General features: G+C 49.6%; 2 protein-coding genes across 11 annotated transcripts in view; one reads left to right on the forward strand and one right to left on the reverse strand.

The window, feature by feature from the left end:
• Positions 1–5,061, reverse strand: part of RNF170 (ring finger protein 170) — a 41,253-nt gene extending 36,192 nt beyond the window's left edge. For 2 of the 7 annotated variants that reach the window (XM_050944385.1, XM_050944384.1), the window contains exon 1: positions 4,946–5,061. The gene's annotated coding sequence lies outside the window, so the exon portion shown is untranslated. Of the gene's footprint in view, positions 1–4,907 lie in introns of all 7 variants that reach the window. The other 5 variants (XR_007773207.1, XM_050944380.1, XM_050944381.1 and 2 more) reach the window with 5 other exon arrangements.
• Positions 5,062–5,103: 42 nt separating this feature from the next.
• Positions 5,104–20,418, forward strand: part of HOOK3 (hook microtubule tethering protein 3) — an 89,409-nt gene continuing 74,094 nt past the window's right edge. For all 4 annotated transcript variants that reach the window (XM_050944368.1, XM_050944366.1, XM_050944367.1 and 1 more), the window contains exon 1: positions 5,104–5,245. In XM_050944368.1, the coding sequence (XP_050800325.1) occupies positions 5,189–5,245 (57 nt within the window). In that variant the 5' untranslated portion in view covers positions 5,104–5,188. The remainder of the gene's footprint in view (positions 5,246–20,418) is intronic.

Consider the following 20,418-nt stretch of genomic DNA (forward strand, 5'->3'; position numbering starts at 1 on the left):
TATTACTTATTAGTAATAATTTCTATGAATATGCTGTCCTCACGAATCCACAAACTGTGTTGAGACACACTTGGAACAATTTAAAAGCAGTCAGCTAACTTGGGGTGTCCTGGTTCATTGCCTAATGATCACAGACTGAATCCCTAGTTTCTATTGACCTGCTCAACGTAGACACTATGGAGAAGCAAAGAAGTAGAGAGGATGCGTGTTTCTCTGTGGAGGCAATATTTTCAGAGAACACTGGTTGCTTATAAGTAATCTACTTTTCTGCCATGCAAAACTGCCTTCACAGATTCTTAATGGAAAGAAAACTTATCAAGGCTGATTCCCCACTCTGGCATTTTGAGTGCAGAAGGTGGGGGCCTGCAAGGATTCTAAACATTAATACTGGCCACTCCAGGCTAGTATTAAACTCCCAAGGTTGCAGCTTTTATCTGACCGTGGATGGGTAGATGCTACCACCATCCAAGTGCAAAACCCCTTTGAAAGCCCAGGAAGGAGTACTTGGTAATTCCTTCCTGTGGGGTACCCTCAAACCCTTTCATCCTCCTTCCAGGGAAGAGCTGAGAAAGAAAAAAAGAAAGGAAATCAGCTGTTGCCACCAGCTAATTAAACATGTGCACAAACCTCTTAGGACACTAAATCCAATCCTGTTCTTAAAAACAGTAAATTTTATTAAAAACAAAAAGGAAGAAAATACATTTGAAAACTCAGGCTATTGCTAGATTTAAAAAACCCACAAGAATGAAGCACAGAGAATAACCTTCTTGAGGTCCAGCTTACAGGTTACAAGCAAAACAAAAGCATTTAGGGTTAGCACAGGAGTCCACAAGCCATAAAGAAATAAAAAGAAATAACCCTAATCACATCTTCCTAGACATTTCCTGATCTACTTACATATCTGGGGGTTTCTAGGTATGAGTCAGATGATTTTTCATACCTGGCCCCAAGCTTCTTACAGCGTAGTTCCAGCCCTGTCTTTTCCCCCCCAATTTTAAAAATTCTAGCCTTCCCATTGGCTCTTTTGGTCAGGTGCCCACTCCCTTCCTTTTACCTATGCAGGGGGACTTTTTAACCCTTTACAGGTAAAGCAAATAGAGAAAACTACTAAGAGGGATTTTATAGCTAACTGGCTGGCTGGATGTTCATAAAAGGGAGCTATTTCCCACTCCCACCTTTCATTTATCACAGAACTGTAACTCAGCCTCCCTGAAACAAGAATCTAGCCTCAGCACTTAAATTATCTTAACTGATCATTTCCACTATTTATGTAAAAATATTATTCCCACATTTTTGAAAACGTCTTTATTGAAATGAGCAAATACAAAGATTATATAATGTCAAGCGTTTCTTTGATTTGATAAGCTATGGGCCAAACCCTGCAAACACTACCAATATAGTGTTCAGCACTACTGTTACAGTAGTTCCATGAAACTCAATAGAAATACACAGGCTAATAGGGCCAAGAACCACTAGTGGTTATAAGGGCCATGCCCTGTCAAAGTCAAAAGTTGAGTGTGAGCAAGTACCCTGGCTCTTTGAGCTCAACTGGCTGGGAACCTAGTTTCTCAGAACAGCTGACATCTAAAATCATCCAAGCTGGAGTTCTGAGCTGTATCATTTTAGGCATCAGCATTCTCTAATTAATGTTTATCGACTGGACTGAGAGATCAAAACAAATAACCCCACGGACCACATTTTCTTTCTTCAAAAAAAGAAACCAACCACTTATGTGTTTAGATCCAAATTTCATTCATAAACAGGAAAAAGAGGCAAGAAGGGAGCAGAACAATACAGTGTATGCGGGGGAGAGATATGAACAGAATAGGTAGCAGGGTGGCCAAGTAAATGCGGTGGTGATAAAGACCAGGCTCATACCAGGACCTGGGGGCCCAAAGCAGGTGGGAGGAGTGCCTGGGTTCGCACCAGAATGTAGGGGCACACAAGGGCCACAGAGGTGTGCGCATCGCAGGGCCCGCCCCAGGACCAGACACTAAAGGGGATGTGTTTGGTAGGCGGGGGTCAATGGCCCGAGGAATATGTGTCTAGTAGGGGAGGAGTAGCCAAGCTCACCCCAGGGGCACGTGTGGTGGGGCTCACCCCAGGGCCAGGCATCCAAGTGGGGGGGAGTTTGGTGGGGAAGGGGTGGCTGGGCTCATCCCAGGGCTAGGGGCCGGGAGGGAATGTGTTTGGTGGGGGAGCAGGAGGGGGGTCCAGCTGCCCGAGGAGGGTGTGTGTTTGGTAGAGGAGAGGTGGCTGGGCTCACCAGGCATCCCGAGGTGTGTGTGTTTGGTGGGTGAGGGATGGCGCGGCTCGCCAGGTGCCCCAGGGTGTGTGTGTTTGGTGGGGGGGCTTGCCAAGCTCGTGTGTGTTTGTTGGGGGGAGGGGTGGTGGGGCTCGCCAGGCGCCCCGGGGGGGGGGTATTTTGGTGCGGGAGGGGTGGTGGGGCTCGCCAGGCGCCCCGGGGGGGGGGGTATTTGGTGCGGGAGGGGTGTGGGGCTAGCCAGGCGCCCCGGGGGGGGGGTATTTGGTGCGGGAGGGGTGGTGGGGCTCGCAGCGCCCCGGGGGGGGGGTGTTTGGTGCGGGAGGGGTGGTGGGGCTCGCCAGGCGCCCCGGGGGGGGGGGTGTTTGGTGCGGGAGGGGTGGTGGGGCTCGCCAGGCGCCCCGGGGGGGGGGGGTGTTTGGTGCGGGAGGGGTGGTGGGGCTCGCCAGGCGCCCCGGGGGGGGGGTGTTTGGTGCGGGAGGGGTGGTGGGGCTCGCCAGGCGCCCCGGGGGGGGGGTGTTTGGTGCGGGAGGGGTGGTGGGGCTCGCCAGGCGCCCCGGGGGGGGTGTTTGGTGCGGGAGGGGTGGTGGGGCTCGCCAGGCGCCCCGGGGGGGGGTGTTTGGTGCGGGAGGGGTGGGGGGGGGGGGCTCGCCAGGCGCCCCGGGGGGGGGGTGTTTGGTGCGGGAGGGGTGGTGGGGCTCGCCAGGCGCCCCGGGGGGGGGGGGGTGTTTGGTGCGGGAGGGGTGGTGGGGCTCGCCAGGCGCCCCGGGGGGGGGGGGTGTTTGGTGCGGGAGGGGTGGTGGGGCTCGCCAGGCGCCCCGGGGGGGGGGGTGTTTGGTGCGGGAGGGGTGGTGGGGCTCGCCAGGCGCCCCGGGGGGGGGTGTTTGGTGCGGGGAGGGGTGGTGGGGCTCGCCAGGCGCCCGGGGGGGGGGGTGTTTGGTGCGGGAGGGGTGGTGGGGCTCGCCAGGCGCCCGGGGGGGGGGGGTTTTGGTGCGGGAGGGGTGGTGGGGCTCGCCAGGCGCCCGGGGGGGGGGGTGTTTGGTGCGGGAGGGGTGGTGGGGCTCGCCAGGCGCCCGGGGGGGGGGGGGTGTTTGGTGCGGGAGGGGTGGTGGGGCTCGCCAGGCGCCCCGGGGGGGGGTGGTGTTTGGTGCGGGAGGGGTGGTGGGGCTCGCCAGGCGCCCCCGGGGGGGGGGGTGTTTGGTGCGGGAGGGGTGGTGGGGCTCGCCAGGCGCCCCGGGGGGGGGTGTTGTTTGGTGCGGGAGGGGTGGTGGGGCTCGCCAGGCGCCCCGGGGGGGGGTGGTTGTGTTTGGTAGCGGGAGGGGTGGTGGGGCTCGCCAGGCGCCCCGGGGGGGGTGTGTGTTTGGTGGCGGGAGGGTGGTGGGGCTCGCCAGGCGCCCCGGGGGGGGTGTTTGGTGCGGGAAGGGGTGGTGGGGCTCGCCAGGCGCCCCGGGGGGGGTGGTTTTGGTGCGGGAGGGGGTGGTGGGGCTCGCCAGGCGCCCCGGGGGGGGGGTGTTTGGTGCGGGAGGGGTGGTGGGGCTCGCCAGGCGCCCGGGGGGGGGTGTTTGGTGCGGAGGGGTGGTGGGGCTGCGCCAGGCGCCCCGGGGGGGGGTGTTTGTGCGGGGAGGGGTGGTGGGGCTCGCCAGGCGCCCGGGGGGGGGTGTTTGGTGCGGGAGGGGTGGGTGGGCTCGCCAGGCGCCCCGGGGGGGGGTGTTTTGGTGCGGGAGGGGTGGTGGGGCTCGCCAGGCGCCCCGGGGGGGGGTGTTTGGTGCGGGAGGGGTGGTGGGGCTCGCCAGGCGCCCCGGGGGGGGGTGTTTGGTGCGGGGAGGGGGTGGTGGGGCTCGCCAGGCGCCCCGGGGGGGGGGTGTTTGGTGCGGGAGGGGTGGTGGGCTCGCCAGGCGCCCCGGGGGGGGGTGTTTGGTGCGGGGAGGGGTGGTGGGGCTCGCCAGGCGCCCCGGGGGGGTGTTGTTGGGGGAAGGGGTGGTGGGGGTCGCCAGGCGCCCAGGGGGGGTGTTTGGTGCGGGAGGGGTGGTGGGGCTCGCCAGGCGCCCCGGGGGGTGTTTGGTGCGGGATGGGGTGGGGGGCTCGCCAGGCGCCCCGGGGGGTGTTTGGTGCGGGAGGGGTGGTGGGGCTCGCCAGGCGCCCCGGGGGGTGTTTGGTGCGGGAGGGGTGGTGGGGCTCGCCAGGCGCCCCGGGGGGGGGTGTTTGGTGCGGGAGGAGTGGTGGGGCTTCGCCAGGCGCCCCGGGGGGGGGTGTTTGGTGGGGGGAGGGGTGGCGGGGCTCGCCAGGCGCCCCGGGGGGGGTGTTTGGTGCGGGAGGAGTGGTGGGGCTCGCCAGGCGCCCCGGGGGGGGGTGTTTGGTGCGGGAGGGGTGGTGGGGGTCGCCAGGCGCCCAGGGGGGGTGTTTGGTGCGGGGAGGGGTGGTGGGGCTCGCCAGGCGCCCGGGGGGGGTGTTTGTTGGGGGGAGGGGTGGTGGGGCTCGCCAGGCGCCCCGGGGGGGGTGTTTGTTGGGGGGAGGGGTGCCGGGGCTCGCCAGGCGCCCCGGGGGCGGTGTGTTTGGTCGGGGATGGGGGCGCCGAGCTCGCCAGGAGCCCCGAGCGGGGTGTTTGGGGGGGGGGCGAGTGTGTGGTCAGGGTGGCCAGGCTCACCCCGGGCAGGGTCCCGCCGGTCGGGCAGGGCTCGGTACCTGTCTCCGCTCCTGACGCAGCCGAGGCCTCCCCGGAGCCGGAGTCCGGCCCCCACCCGCACCCTGTGCGTAAGGCGCCCCTGGCGCATGCGCGGTGGCGGCGGGAGCGGGCGGGTCCCGGCGGCCCGGTGACGTGTCTGCGCCACAGCCTGGCCTGGGGAAGCGGCGTCGCCTGCGACTTGGCCCGGCGGCGGCACCCGGCGGCCTTGCCCAGCTGAGCTCGGCAGCCCGCCCGCCCGCATTATGTTCAACGTGGAGAGCCTGGAGCGCGCCGAGCTCGGGGAGAGTCTGCTCACCTGGGTGAGTCACGGGCGAGCCCCGGGCCCTGCGGCACCGCCCTGCCAGGCACTGCCTAGTGTCTGGGCTCCGCACTCAGCCTCCGTGTCCGGCTCCCTTCCCCGCCCCCCCCCCGGGGGGGTGTCAGCCTCCGTGTCCGGCCTTCTCCCTCCTCCCCCCCCCGGGGAGTGTCAGCCTCCGTGTCCGGCCTTCTCCCTCCCCCCCCCGGGGGGTGTCAGCCTCCGTGTCCGGCCCCCGCCACCCCCGGGGGGTGTCAGCCTCCGTGTCCGGCTCCCTGCCCCCGCCCCCCCCCGGGGGGTGTCAGCTTCCGTGTCCGGCCTTCTCCCTCCTTCCCTTCCCCCCGGGCGGTGTCAGCCTCTGTGTCCGGCCTTCTCCCTCCTCCCCCCCCCGGGGAGTGTCAGCCTCCGTGTCCGGTCCCCCTCCTCCCGCCACCCCCGGGGGGTGTCAGCCTCCGTGTCCGGTCCCCTCCTCCCGCCACCCCTGGGGGGTGTCAGCCTCCGTGTCCGGCCCCCGCCACCCCTGGGGGGTGTCAGCCTCCGTGTCCGGCCCCCGCCACCCCCGGGGGGTGTCAGCCTCCATGTCCGGTCCCCCCCCCCCCCGGGGGGTGTCAGTCTCCGTGTCCAGGGCCTCCCCTTCATGTTCCCTCTATCTCTGTGGGGTTTCAGTGCCAGGACCTCAGATTTCCCCCCCAGGTCCTCTAGTGGTTTGTCAGTGCCTGGACTCCTTTCCAGATTCCCACCACCAGCCTCAGTGGTGTGTCAGTGCCTGGGGCTCCTCTTAGTTGTCTGGCCTGGGGCCTCAGTGTTTTCCTTAGGCCTTCCCTCCCAGTTGTCCCTACAAGGTGTTTTTGAGCCAACATTACCCTTGCCTCTTAATCCTCCTCCAGTCCCCCTGACTTCTTCCCCTCCCACCCCCATCACTGTCCAGACAGAAGTGTCTCCTCTCCATTTGATCATACCCCACCATGATGTATTTCTATGTGCTTGCTCCCACCCACGCAGTGCGGCCTCACATTACCAGGACCAGGACCTCACACCCTCCGGTATAACACCAACACTCTATCTGTTTTCACTGTCTGTGCTAAGAAGTCCAATCCTATCAATATATGGAAATGGATCTAACCAACCTTAACTGTGTCCTGTATTGACACCATGAGGAAGAACAAAAAATACCCCACAGTATAATTAAAAATCACCTTAATTTAATCTGGCACAGCACATACTAAAAGTTTCTAGTTAAGGTTGTTTCGGTGTTTTAATTGTGCATTTCTGTGTTTGGATTTCTCGATTTCCTAGGTTTGTAATGCTTGTTTTTGGTGTAGCTGTGATATCTCTGTAATGTGTGTTCACTGTTAGTTACCGGTACATACTCTCAATCTTAACTGCAATTAAACATAATTTTTATCTGGAAATAGTGTTGTTGTTTTTTTAAATTAAATATGTTATGCCTGAACACTAAATAAGAAACTCAAAAACACATGCTACTATGTGATATCTGCCGTGAGTTGAATATCAACCTTAAAATTACATCTTTATTTTAACTTCTGTGATCTGATTCACCAGTATGTTCTGATTGTAGTGTTGCTCTGGAACCTCATAAAGCAGCTAGCATTCATTTAAGGTGAGTTTACAGGTGCTTTGCCTAATCAGAACAGCACAAAGTAGCAGGAGTGCACTGGTGAATCTGACCTTTAATTTGCAGGTGATTTATTGGTTTAGTTATCTGGAATTACAGGCTGATTGTTTGGTTTGTATTTTGTCATTTTAATTCTTTACATCCATATAGGCAAAACTACAAGGTGAACTTCCAGCATATGAAACTGTCATAGCTGAAAAGGAAGATATTATTCATGTGTTAAAAATTTTGGTTGTGAAACTCTGGAGTCAGACCGGGCAGCAAGGGGATGTAAAATAGGTGACAGAGGATTACTGGGGATGTGGGGAAATGGCAGAAAAGAGTTCTCCCAGGAAGTTAAAGTGGATAAGCAGGGCTATATAGGGAGTAGAGGGATTTAGTGGCATGGTAGTCAGGGGAGGCCAGGGGCTGTGGTGTAGGACAGTTAAGTATAGTGATGTGTTTTTGGAAAACCAGGGGTATATGCTTGGTAGGAATCTGGATTGAATAGCCCAAGCAGTCTTTCTTCATTGATCTCTTCACATCTCTGCTAGTATACATGGCCCTTTTTTCTCCCTTTGGCTCTCCACAGTGCTGTTTTCTGTGGTTGGGGGGACCTGCGGGGGTGCAGGGATTCAGGAGGCACTAGTTGGAATGTGAGGGGGAAGCAGGTATGTGCATGAACTTGGGGAAAGAAAGGTTGTGTGTGGAGTTGGGAACCATGTTAAGAAGACCAGTGCTATGAAAAAGGGAGGATCTGAGATGGGGTAGTGGATGGAGACCAGTCTCAGAGTGTTTCTGTACTTTAAGGACTCCCCTATGCTCCTACTTCAACTGCCCTGGTAGTGCTACCATGGTGCACGGTAGAGCTAAAGCAGCAGTGCCACAGAGGAGCATTTCAAGCATTGATGCCTACTAGCATAGGGCCATTGAACCTTAAAGAGCAATGGCATTTAGAGACCGACAATCTACCAGTGAGAACTCTTGCTATGACTGTCTTTCCTAAGAGGAAGTTGTCTGATATCATGGTTGCTCCAGCTAACAGTGACCTGAGCTGTTGACCACTGTTTTTGAGCAACAGTCCACAGCCATAATCCTTGATCCTACAACTCCAACCATGCAGGTGGAGCTTTAAACCCTATTGTGTGAGGGGGCCACGTTGAGGGAGAACACAGTATTCTGCAAGCCAAACGTTTCATGGACCAAGTGTATAAATATCCCTGCTGGAGCAGTCACACAACCAAGAAAGGGAAAAAAAGTTTTTGTTAATGGAACTATTCGCAAATAGCAGTTAAATGGCATGGTAGTTAGAACATTTTGTGTGTTAGTCTATAAGGTGCCACAGGACTCTTTGTTGCTTTGTTTATATTTGTAATTCTTAGTTGGATTTGCAGTTTTCTATGCTGTTTATCAGTTTTAATATTTTTGTATCAAGAGAGTTTTGAAACTGACTCAGGATTTAGAGTACCTCATCTACATTATGGCCCCAACTGGTTTTAAAATATGTTTAGTTGAGCTGGTTTAAAAATAGAATTTTGTGTAAGGGTGTATGGGTTTTCAAAACAGACAATGGAGTTTGTTGATCCCCCGGTGAACCAATTTTTTAGAAGTGTTTGAGTCAGTTGCTGTCATTGCCTGACATTTTTCCAGAGCCTCATAGCTATTCTTGAAAGGTGAGGTTGCTCATCCTCTTTATTAAAAGAGCTATTAGCTACTTCTTAGAGAAGACTAAGGTGTTTTTATGCTAGAGAAGTTGACTGTTCTAAGAACTTATTTTACCTCCTACAGTGCTTGTGAAACACTTCATGTTCATACGTAAGTGCTTCAACTGGTTTTCTGATGTTCTGAGAAGCAATTGGAAAAGACTTGGATTTCAGCAAATTTGAGAACCTGTTCAAACTAAACTAGTAAGTCTGCTAATGTGGGTGCAGGCAACCCGAAACTACGCCTGCCATTGCTAACCCACCATGTCTCTATTCCGTTTCATAGTGAGATGTCCCTTGAGCCTTTTACTTAACACAGAAACGGGGTCTCAGTTGAGGAATCTTTAAAGTTATTTACTTGTAATTTTGCTGCTTTGAAAATTCCTATGGGGTTCCCTATCACAGCCTCATGTGCCATCAGACTTCAGGGGTCTGTTCTAAGCTGGGGCCTTGTTCTCAAAGTCTTGTTTATCTCCACTGGAGAGCATTGTCAAATGTTCTCATTGAGAGTTGTGTATTATACCCCTTCCCCCGCCCTGTATCTGTCTTGTCTATTTAGATTGGGGCAGAAGCCTTCTGTGTTTATACAGCACCTATCACAATGGGACCCTGTTCTTGGTTGGCCTCTGGGAATTACCATAATAAATGTAATGAATAATATTAAATTTTGACTCAATACCCGGGGGTGCTCTCTAGCACGTAAGTTGCAGTCTCGGTGTAACATGTCCAGAGCATCCTTATCTAAAATTTTTAAGACTGCTACATATTCAAAGCACAACTTCATAAATCACCATTTTCTCGACATGGTATCAAGAACAGATGCTGGTTTTGGGAAGGCAGTGCTGCAGTCACTGTTTAAGCAGCAGGAGTCCTCAGAAAGGTCAGTGCTAGTTAGTCTTCTGCAGAGTCTATGTGGAGATGTCATGACAGAGACGTACTTTACCCTCTTTCCTTCACTCTGCTGTGTAGCCCAGATACAAATAGTGTTTCAATAGGTAGAGAGGACCTTAAGGAATGGTTAGAGGAGTTGGGTGTTTATAACCTCAGTGGTAGCATTACACATTTCTATGATATGTACATTCTGTAAACATTGGGGGAGAGGGATAGCTCAGTGGTTTGAGCATTGGCCTGCTAAACCCAGGGTTGTGAGTTCAGTCCTTGAGAGAGCCACTTAGGGAGGGATCTGGGGCAAAAATCAGTACTTGGTTCTTCTGGTGAAGGCAGGGGGCTGGACTCAATGACCTTTCAGGGTCCCTTCTAGTTCTATGAGACAGGTATATCTCCTTAATTATATTATTATTGCTAAAGATCCAAGATCTCTGTACTCCCTTCCTCTATTTTGAGGGTGCCTCTGGCCATTTTTCTGGTCTCAATTCCTAGTATTCAGTTTGGCTCTTCCTCTTTTGTGGATGGTATAGTTTCCTCAGTGCATATACCCTCTATTTTCGACATGGTGCCCATTCCTCAAGAGAGGTATGTTAGTGTTTCTTTATGGCTCTAGACCATGTACATCTGGCCCTCCAGACATTTTAATCCAGCCCTTGAGCTTCTGCTGGGGAGCAGGATCCAGGGCTTACCACACTCCAGTGCTCCAGCCGGGGAGCGGGATCAGGGATTTGCCCCACTCTGTGCGGCTCCCAGCAGCAGCGGCATATCCCCCCTTCGGCTCCTACACGTAGGGGCAGCCAGGGGGCTCTGTACGCTGCTTCCACGGCTCCTATTGGCTGGGAACTGTGGCCAATGGGAGCTGCAGGGGTGGTGCTGGCAGACAGGGCAATGTCCAGAGCCACCTGACTGCACCTCCATGTAGGAGCTGGAGTGGGGACATACCTCAAGCAGCTCCCAGAAGCGGTGGCAAGTGCTGCCCGGAGCCTGCACCCCTGACCCCCTCCCGTGCCCCAACCCTGATACCCCTCCTGCCCTCTGAACCCCTCTGTCCCATCCCGGAGCAACCTCCTGCACCCCCAATACCTTATCTCCAGCCCCACCCCAGAGCCCGCACCCCCAGCCAGAGCTCTCTCCGCACCTCAACCTCTGCCCCAGCCCAGAGCCCCCTCCCACACCCTGAACTCCTCATTTCTGGCCCCACACTAGAGCCCGCACTCCTGGCCAGAGCCCTTACCCCCTCCTGCACCCCAACCCCCAATTTCATGAACATTCATGGCCTGCCATACAATTTCCATACCCAGATGTGGCTCTTGGGCCAAAATGTTTGCCCACCCCTGTTTTAGAGAATATATTGCATAACTCAGAAATGTTTGCTACACTACCCGGAGGAGGGATAGCTCAGTGGTTCGAGCATTGGCCTGCTAAACCCAGGGTTCTAAGTTCAGTCCTTGAGGGGACCACTTAGGGATCTGGGACAAAATCAGTACTTGGTCCTGCTAGTGAAGGCAGGGGGCTGGACTCCATGACCTTTCAGAGTCCCTTCCAATTCTAAGATAGGTATATCTCCATATTTCTTTCTTCTTCTTTCACTACAGTATGTTAGTGTACAGTTAGTGGTGTATTAACAATGTAAAACTGAAGAGGTCTTAAATATAAAAGGCCTATGTAGCACAACCTTTATATAATAATGAGAAAATAAACAGTAAATCCTACAACAGTTTAAACACATTTTTCACTAACCTTTTATTCACTGTGCAGAAGAGCCAGGGTTTAGTAAATGAAAATAACAAAAAACCAAACTCATCTTAACATTTTTTCTCTGCTGCTTATCATTGTTACAGTATCTTGTCAGTCAGTGTGAAACTTAAAAAGTGAGACTTTATGCACACTGAGGTGCATATGTATATCAACTTTATTGCATCCAAGCTGCATAAGATGGAAGAACGTTTCATTTGTCAGTTGGTTCCTTTCCTTTGATTTCATATGAATCAATCGGGAGAAGTCACTTTCACAAATGAGTTCTCCCAAAGAGAGAGCACAATTTCAACACCTACTTTCTCAGATTTGGGAAATGGGACTCAGTAAGCAGTTTCCAGAACTGAGTGTCCCTTTTATTCTTCTCTGCAACAGAGAAAGGTTCTGCAGTTCGTACAGTTGTAGTTGCAGTTCAGAAGGCTGGTCATTGACAGCAGCTGCAAGTGGATCATTAAAAAGCATCAGATGAGGTTGAAAACTTTCAAAATGCTTAAAATGTTCATTGAAATTAAGCAACAGGATTTCACTGTCAATATCGTTCCTGCTAAACTCTGAGTCGCACTCTTGCGGTTCTGATGTATGTGCATCATATGTTGTAAAGTGGGCAAATTCAAATGTAACAGGTAAGTGTTAATAAGTACGAGCTTGCTTCAGAACCCGTCCATGTGAGCAATAAGGTCTGATGCAGTCTAGTCCATGCCTTGCCATTGCATATTCAAACAATTCAGGGTATGTCTCTCAAAAATGCTGTATAGCACAGAAAAACTGAATCTTCCAGTTTTTCCTGAAACTTCTTAGTATCAGAACTCTGCCTTTCAGAAAGGTGACACTCTGTGTTTTTTGTTGGAAAGAATCTCACGAGGCATTTTCCATGGCTTATTCATCACTCTTCTCTGTATAGCTCCAAATTGTCCTGGTATGCATCCTCTTCATCAAGAAAAGCTACTAATTTGTGATGGTTGAGTGATCTGTTTGCACCTCCTATTATGTTTGTAACTTTCATGACCACATTTATGATGTGATTAAAATACAGTGATTTTCCACATAGCAACTCTTGATGAATAATGCAGGGCAGAGTTGGGCAGTGCTTCAATAAACCTGGAAACCCAGCCCTTGAGCCATGCATAGTAGGTGCTTCATCTGTTACAACAACCAACAACTTTTTACAATCTCCAAAACCTGCAACAGCTTCTTGAAGCACACCAAAAATATCTGGACCCTTTGTTGTTCTGTGTAATAAGGCTAATTTCATAAGTTCTTCATGACATGCATGTTAAAATTACTGTCAGTTGTCCATATATATATCATAGCTGACTTACATTTGACATAGCTGTACTGTCGCCTAATGCCAAAGAAGAAACAATTAGGCATGATTTTCTTTAACTTTCCTTCTGCATGTTCAGGGATATGTAAAGCTCTTCACGAAACTGTACATAGCGATACTGTTGAATTTTTTTTGCTATTTTGTCATCACCAAACGCCTTTCCCATTTGCACTGCACATTGTTTCACTCTTTCACTCTCATACAGTGTCTTTCCAGGCCATGCCATCTCAAGAATGACAAGATATGATGCAGTAAGACCCAGAGTTTGTACTGGGGTAACTCTAGCAAAACAACTCTGCTGCTTTAAAACTTTGCCTTTTAGATAAGCCGCAGTGGCTTATCCCTGCATGTATTTCATTATTTGCTTTATGATGGGTCCTGTGGTGATTTTTCAAGTGATATTCATTTGTCATTATCATGACTTGCAAACATATGGGGCATTGGGACTTACCTCCATTTTAAGTACAAAGATATTCACGCTCCCACTGTACATGGGCGACTTAGTGTTCTCTATCTTTCTTTTACTCATAATAAACTGTAAAGGCAGAAGAATCAGCCACTGGTTTGTCAGTGAGCCATTTCCTACCTCGCTCATAGCACAACAGACAGAGTCTTGATGTTTCAGGGTATTGAATTTCCTTGTGTTCATCATACATGCAACCCAAAGAAGTGCACAACCATTCTTTCTAGCAATCAGTCTTCCATATTGAAACAAGCACTTGATACTCATGGTATGTTTATCACAGCTCCCCCTAAAAAGGTTGAGGAAATAAGAAATGTCATTGCAGAATAAATAATCTCTTAACTGTTAGTGAGCCAAATAAAATGACCTAGCAGTCCAGATGCGACCGTTGGGCTGCCAGTGACCCATCCCTGCTCTAGGTGTCCAAGTTTGGTATCCGATACTTCCTTTGCTTGACTATCTTTTCTAGGAGCAAAGTAAAATGGTAAAAGATACTGACATCAAGTCTGCCCTGTTTCTAGACATGCCATTTGTGCTTCATATGATTCACTGTATATTGGCGAGAACTGTGGCATCTGGCATCACTCTTGGTCAGTACGTATTCTTGACTTTAGTCATCCAGCCTCTTTGCTAAGAGCTCAAGAAGGTCTTCCCTTTGAGGATTGTTCAGTAGCAAAACTAATGATATGCTGGAGAAGATAAAATTAGCTCTGCTGCTTGATCATTCAGGTAGACCCAACCTAGTTTAAAAGAAGCAGGAATCTTCTAGGTTCTAGATGCAATCAATGCGTGTGCATGTCAGCAGCAAAAGAAATATGGTAAAGGGAGATGTTAAATGCAGATTTCTTATTGAGAATATGGGAGCCTGAAGAAAAATATCAAAACAGTACAGAGGGAAAGACTTTTCTGTGAGGTAGTTCCTGCAACTTAGAAGGGGAGAGGCAATTCTTGATTTAGTCCTAAATGGAGCACAGACTCTGGTCCGAGAGGTGAATATAGTTGAACCACTTGGTGATAGCAACCATAATACAATCAAACTTAGCATCCTTGATGTGGGGGGAAATACCAGAGAAGCCCACCACAGTAGCATTTAGCTTCAGAAAGGTGATGTCAAGACTAAATCCCCACTCTGACACTTCGAGTACAGAAGGTAGGGGCCTGCAAGGATTCTAAAAATTAATACTTGCCATTCCAGGCTTGTATTAAACTCCCAAGGTTACAGCTTATCTCTGACCTTCGCTTGCTAAACGCTGCCACTACCCAAATGCAAAAAAAAAAAACCTTGGGTCCAGGAAGGAACACTTGGGAATTCCTCCCTGTCGGGTACCCTCAAGCCCTTTCACCTCCCCTCCAGGAAAGAGCTGAGAGAGAAAACAAAGGAAATTAGCTGTGCTACCAGCTAATCAAACAACATGTACAAACCTCTTAGGACTCCAAAAATCCAATCCTGTTTTTAAAAAAGGTAAATGTTATTAAAAACAAACGGGGAAAAAAATACATCTGGAGCTTAGGCTTTTGCTAGGTTTTAAAAGAGCAATTCCAAAAATTAAGCATCCTAAATGCTTTCTTGGGAGTTCAGCTTAAAGGTTACAAGCAAACAAAAGCATCGGGTTAGCACAAAGGAGATCCACAAGCCAAAATAAGAAATAAACCTGATAGTGTCCGTCTAAACATTCCCTATCCAAATTATTTTTTCTAGGTATGGAAGATACTTTTTCATACTTTGTTCAAACCTTACATAGCATTCCTGCTTATAGCATTGCTGCTCCGTGTTCCTGCAGCCCAGAGAACAACGGACAGAGGGACAGCTTCTTTCCCAATTTTAAAAGTTCTAGCCTTCCCATTGGCTCTTTTGGTCAGGTGCCCACTCCTTTTCTTTTACCTGTAGGCTTGTTAACCCTTTACAGGTAAAGCAAGCAGAGAAGAGACACCAAGAGGAATTTTACAGCTAACTGGCTGGCTGGGTGTTCACAAAAGGAAGCTTACCCTCCCCCCCCTTCATTTATCACAGGTCACTACACAAAAATGAGGAAGTTAGTTAAATGAAAATTAAAAGTCACAGTCATAAAACTGAAGTGCCTGCAAGCTGCATGGAAACTTCTTAAAAAACAGCATAATTAAGGCTCAGATTAAATGTATATCTCAAATTTAAAAACATAGACGATGAAAAAAGTGCCATGGTGGCTAAATAACAAAGTAAAATAAGCCATTAAAGGCAAAAAGGCAGCCTTTAAAAATTGGAAGTTAAATCCTGCTGAGGAAAATAGAAAGGAGCATAAACTCTGGCATGTCAAGTGTAACAGTTCAGTTAGGTAGGCCAAAAAAGAATTTGAAGAGCGACTGGCAAAAGACCTAAAAACTAACAGACTTTTTTTTTTTTTTAAAGTACATCAGAAGCAGGAAGCCTGCCAAACAATCATTGGGGCCACTGGACAATTGAGGTGCTAAAGGAGCACTCAAGGAAGATAAGGTTATTGTGGAGAAGCTAAATGCATTAGTCTTCATTGCTGCAGATGTAAGGGAGATTCCCAGACCTGAGCCATTTTTAGGTGATAAAAATGAGGAACTGTCCCAGGCCTGGTCTACACTACGCGTTTAAAACGATTTTAGCAGCGTTAAACCGATTTAACGCTGTACCCATCCACACTACGAGGCCCTTTATATCGATATAAAGGGCTCTTTATATCGGTTTCTGTACTCCTCCCCAACGAGAGGAGTAGTGCTAAAATCGGTATTACCATATCGGATTAGGGTTAGTGTGGCCGTAAATCGATGGTATTGGCCTCCAGGCAGTATCCCACAGTGCACCACTGTGGCCACTCTGGACAGCAATCTCAGCTCGGATGCAGTGACCAGGTAAACAGGAAAAGCCCCATGAAATTTTGATTTTCATTTCCTGTTTGCCCCACGTGGAGCTCTGATCAGCACGAGTGGCAATGCAGTCCCAAATCCAAAAAGAGCTCCAGCATGGACTGTACGGGAGATACTGAATCTGATCGCTGTATGGGGAAACAAATCTGTTCTATCAGAGCTCCATTACAGAAGACGAAATGCCAAAGCGTTTGGAAAAAAAAATCTACAGGCTACACAGTGCTGTGTGACAAGCGTAATGGGAAGCCAGAGACTCAAACGGACGCTCATGGAGGGAAGGAGGGGGTACTGAGGACTCCAGCTATCCCACAGTCCACAGCAGTCTCCGAAAAGTATTTGCATTCATGGCTGAGCTCCCAATGCCTGTAGGGTCAAACACGTTGTCCGGCATGGTTCAGGGAATAGCTGGTTAATTTACTCCCTCCACCCCACGTGAAAGAAAAGGGAAAGAAATCGTTTCTTGACTTTTTTCAATGTCACCCTATGTCTACTGAATGCTGCTGGTAGACGCGATGCTGCAGGAGTGAAGAGCAGTATCCACTCCTCTCCCCTCCCTGGTGGCAGACGGTACATGCTTGATAACTGCTGAATACCCCTGGCTGGCCTCAGGGGTGCCTGGGTAAAAATAGGAATGATTCCTGGTCATTCCCAGTAGATGGTACACAACGGCTGGTAACCGTCTTCATCCTAGCCACGGGGGGGCTGAGCTCCATCAGCCCCCTTCCTTTCTGGTGTAAAGAAAAGATTCTGTACTGCCTGGACTATCATAGCAGCGGCATGCTGGGCTCCTCTCCCCCATACCGCTTAATGTCCTGCCTGGACTGTCATAGCACGGGGAGGCTGCCTCCCCCTCATTTTATCTCACTAACAAGTCACTGTTTCTTATTCCTGCATTCTTTATAATGTCATGACACAAATGAGGGGGACACTGCCATGGTAGCCCAGGAAGGTTGGGGGAGGAGGGAAGCAACGGGTGGGGTTGTTGCAGGGGCACCCCCTGTGAATAGCATGTAGCTCATCATTTCTGCGGGATCTGACACGGAGCAGCTGTACTCTCTGATACACTGCTTCTCTAGTACTCTTGCCCCAAATTCTAGGCGGGACTCTATTTTTAGAAACCATAAAGGAGGGATTGATTCGGGAGTCATTCCCAGTTTTGCCTTTGCGCCCCCGGCCGACCCCAGCCAGGGGCATTCATGATAGCAGCAGACAGCACAGAAGGACAGATAACCATCATCTCATTGCCAAATTACCCTGGCAGCAGACGGTACAGAACAACTGGTAACATCTCTGCTATCATGCAAAAGCAAATGAATGCTGCTGTGTAGCGCTGGAGTATCGCCTCTATCCGCAGCATCCAGTACACATACGGTGACTGTAAAAAAAAAAAAAAAAAAAAAAAAGCTGAACGGGCTCCATGGTTGCCATGCTATGGCGTCGGCCAGGACAATCCAGAGAAAAAGGGTGCGAAATGATTGTCTCCTGTTGCTTTCCCAGAGGAAGGAATGACTGACGACATTTACCCAGATCCACCCACGACAATGATTTTTGCCCCATCAGCCACTGGGCTCTCAACCCAGAATTCTAAGGGGCAGGGGAGACTGCGGGAACTATGGGATAGTTACAGAATAGCTACCCACAGTGCAACGCTCCGGAAATCGACGCTAGCCTCGGACCATGGACGCACACCGCCGAATTAATGTGCTTAGTGTGGCCGCGTGCACTCGACTTTATACAATCTGTTTTATAAAACCGGTTTATGTAAAATCGGAATTATCCCGTAGTGTAAACGTACCCTCAGGCTGAGGTGGTAAATAGAGGAGGTTTTGGAACAAATTGACAAATTAAACAGACCAGATGGTATTTTCCCCAAGAGTTCTGAAGGAACTCAAGTATGAAATTGTAGAACTACGAAGTATGGTATGTAACCTATCCTTTAAATCAGCTTCTGTACCAGATCACTCGAGGATACCTAATGTGACACCAATTTTTAAAAAAAAGGCTCCAGAGACAATCCTGGCAGTTGCAGGCTAATAAGCCTGACTTCAGTACTACGCAGATTGGCTTAAACTATAGTAAAGAACAGAATTATCAGACACCTAAATGATCACGATTTATTAGGGAAAAGTTAACAGCAGTTTTGTAAAGGGAAATTATTTCCCCTGTATCTATTCAATTTTTTTGAGGGGGTTAACAAACATGAGCAAGGGTGATCTAGTGGATATAGTGTACTTGGACTTTCAGAAAGCCTTTGACAAGATCCCTCACCAAGGACTCTTAAGCAAAGTAAGCTGTTATGGGATAAGAGGGAAGGTACTGTCATGGATCAGTAACTGATTAAAAGACAGGAAACAAAGGGTAGGAATAAATGGTCAGTTTTCACAATGGGGAGAGGTAAATAGCAGTGTCCCCTGGGGATCTGTACTGAGAGCAGTGCTGTTCAGAATATTAATACATGACCTGGAAAAAGGGATAAACAGTGAGGATATAAAGCTATTCAAGATGTTTAAGTCCAAAGTAGACCACCAAGAGTTACAAATGGATCTCCCAAAACTAGTGACTGGGCAACAAAATGGCAGATGAAATTCAGTGTTGACTAATGCAAAGTAATACACATTAGAAAACATAATTCCAATTATACGGACAGAATGATGGGATCTAAATTAGCTGTTATAACTCAAGAAAGAGTTATTGTAAATGATTCTCTGAAAACGTCCATTCAGCGTGCAGCAGCAGGTAAAAAAGCTAACAGTGTTAGGAACCATTAGGAAAGAGATAGGTAGTAAGACAGTAAATATCATAATGCCATTATATAAATCCATGGTACACCCACACCTTGAATGCTGTGTGCAGTTCTGAGGAGAGGTTTAAAAGACTGAGACTGTTCATCTTGGAGAAGAGATGACTGAGGGGGGAATATGTTGGGGGTCTATGAAATCATGAATGGTGTGGAGAAAGTGAGTAAACATTGTTTACTCCTTCCTGTAACACAAAAACCAGGGGCCACTCAATGAAATTAATAGGCAGCATGTTTAAAACAAACAAAAGGAAATACTTCTTCACACAATGTACAGTTGACCTGTGGAACTTGTTGCCATGGGATGTTGTGAAATCCAAAGGTATAACTTGGTTCAAAAAACAATTAGATAAGTTCATGGAGAATAGGTCCATCCATGGCTATTAGCCAAGATGGGCCACAATTGGGTCTCCCTAGCCTTTGACTGCCAACAGCTGGGAGCAGACAATAGGATGGATCTCTTAATGATTGCTGTTTCTATTCATTCTCCTTGAAGCATCTGGCACTGGCTACTATTAGAAGACAGGATACTGGGCTACATGGACCATTGGTCTGACCCAGTATAGCCATTCTTATGTTCTCATTTAAAAAAACAAAATACAAAAAATTGCCTGTGTTTCATTATGGACTTGAGAAAGTTAAACAGTTAAATTAGTGTTCAGATTTTGCATGCTGATTTTACCTATTGTCTCTGTCCTTCTATTATTCCTATCTATATCCCTGTAAGACTGGTTTGGGGCTCTCAACATAGAAGATACATAGTTTCATGTAGCTTTCAGACTAGCCTGAAAGTAATTATGCTTTTGTATAGAAACAATTGTGACCAATATAGCGTTCTTGGATCTGGCTTCTATAGAAAGTGTTCATTAAATACCTGGTTAGATCAGGGGTTCTCAAACTTCGTTGTACCACCTGATAACAAAAATTACTACATGACCCCAGGAGCAGGGACTGAAGCCTGAGCCTGTCCGAGCCCCACCACCCTGGGTGGAGGCGGGCAAAACTGAAGCTCAGGGGCATCAGCCCTGGGGGATTGTGCTGTAACCTGAGCCCCGCTGCCCAGGGCTTCAGTCCTCGGGCTTCAGTCCCGGGCAGTGGGCCTTAGGCTTCAGCCCCGGCTCCAGCAAGTTAAGCCAGCCCTGGCGACCTCATTTGGGGTCCTGACTCACAGTTTGAGAACCCCTGGGTTAGATAATAGCATACTTCAGGCATCAGGGTGTACATGTGTATCTATATCAGGGAAGTTTGCTTAACATTCATGGAGACGGGAAGATGTGGAAAAGTAGATTCCATATATCAGATGGACTTTTCAGTCTTTTATCTCTTCTCCATGCCTGCATGTGCAAGACAAGACAGCAAAGTTCTGCTTTAACAAGCAGGAAGGTGCTTGTCTCTGTGACTAGTATCTGGCTCATCGAATTTACATGGTGTACCTCCAGCTGGTTAGCAAAGAAAATGTGTTGTCAGATAAGAAAAATCATAGAAACAAAGACCAGAGGAAGTGGTCTCTGAAACAGTTGATGGTAGAGCTGTTGTTCAGGAGGTGGAGTTATCATTTCCTAGATCTTTGTGTCACAACTAGCAATAGAAATGGTCCACAGTTTTATTTCAGGACAGGAGTGGACAGAAACTCAGTAAGATGTGGTCCTGTTGGATTGCAGCAGACACTATGCTTTCTCACTGATTCCATTGCTTCTACTGATCAGGAAAATAGAACAAGTCCAGGGTCAAGGATCATCCAGATCACTCCAGCTTGGATCA

This window comes from Gopherus flavomarginatus, chromosome 3 (assembly GCF_025201925.1).
Source record: "Gopherus flavomarginatus isolate rGopFla2 chromosome 3, rGopFla2.mat.asm, whole genome shotgun sequence".
Lineage (NCBI taxonomy): Eukaryota > Metazoa > Chordata > Testudines > Testudinidae > Gopherus > Gopherus flavomarginatus.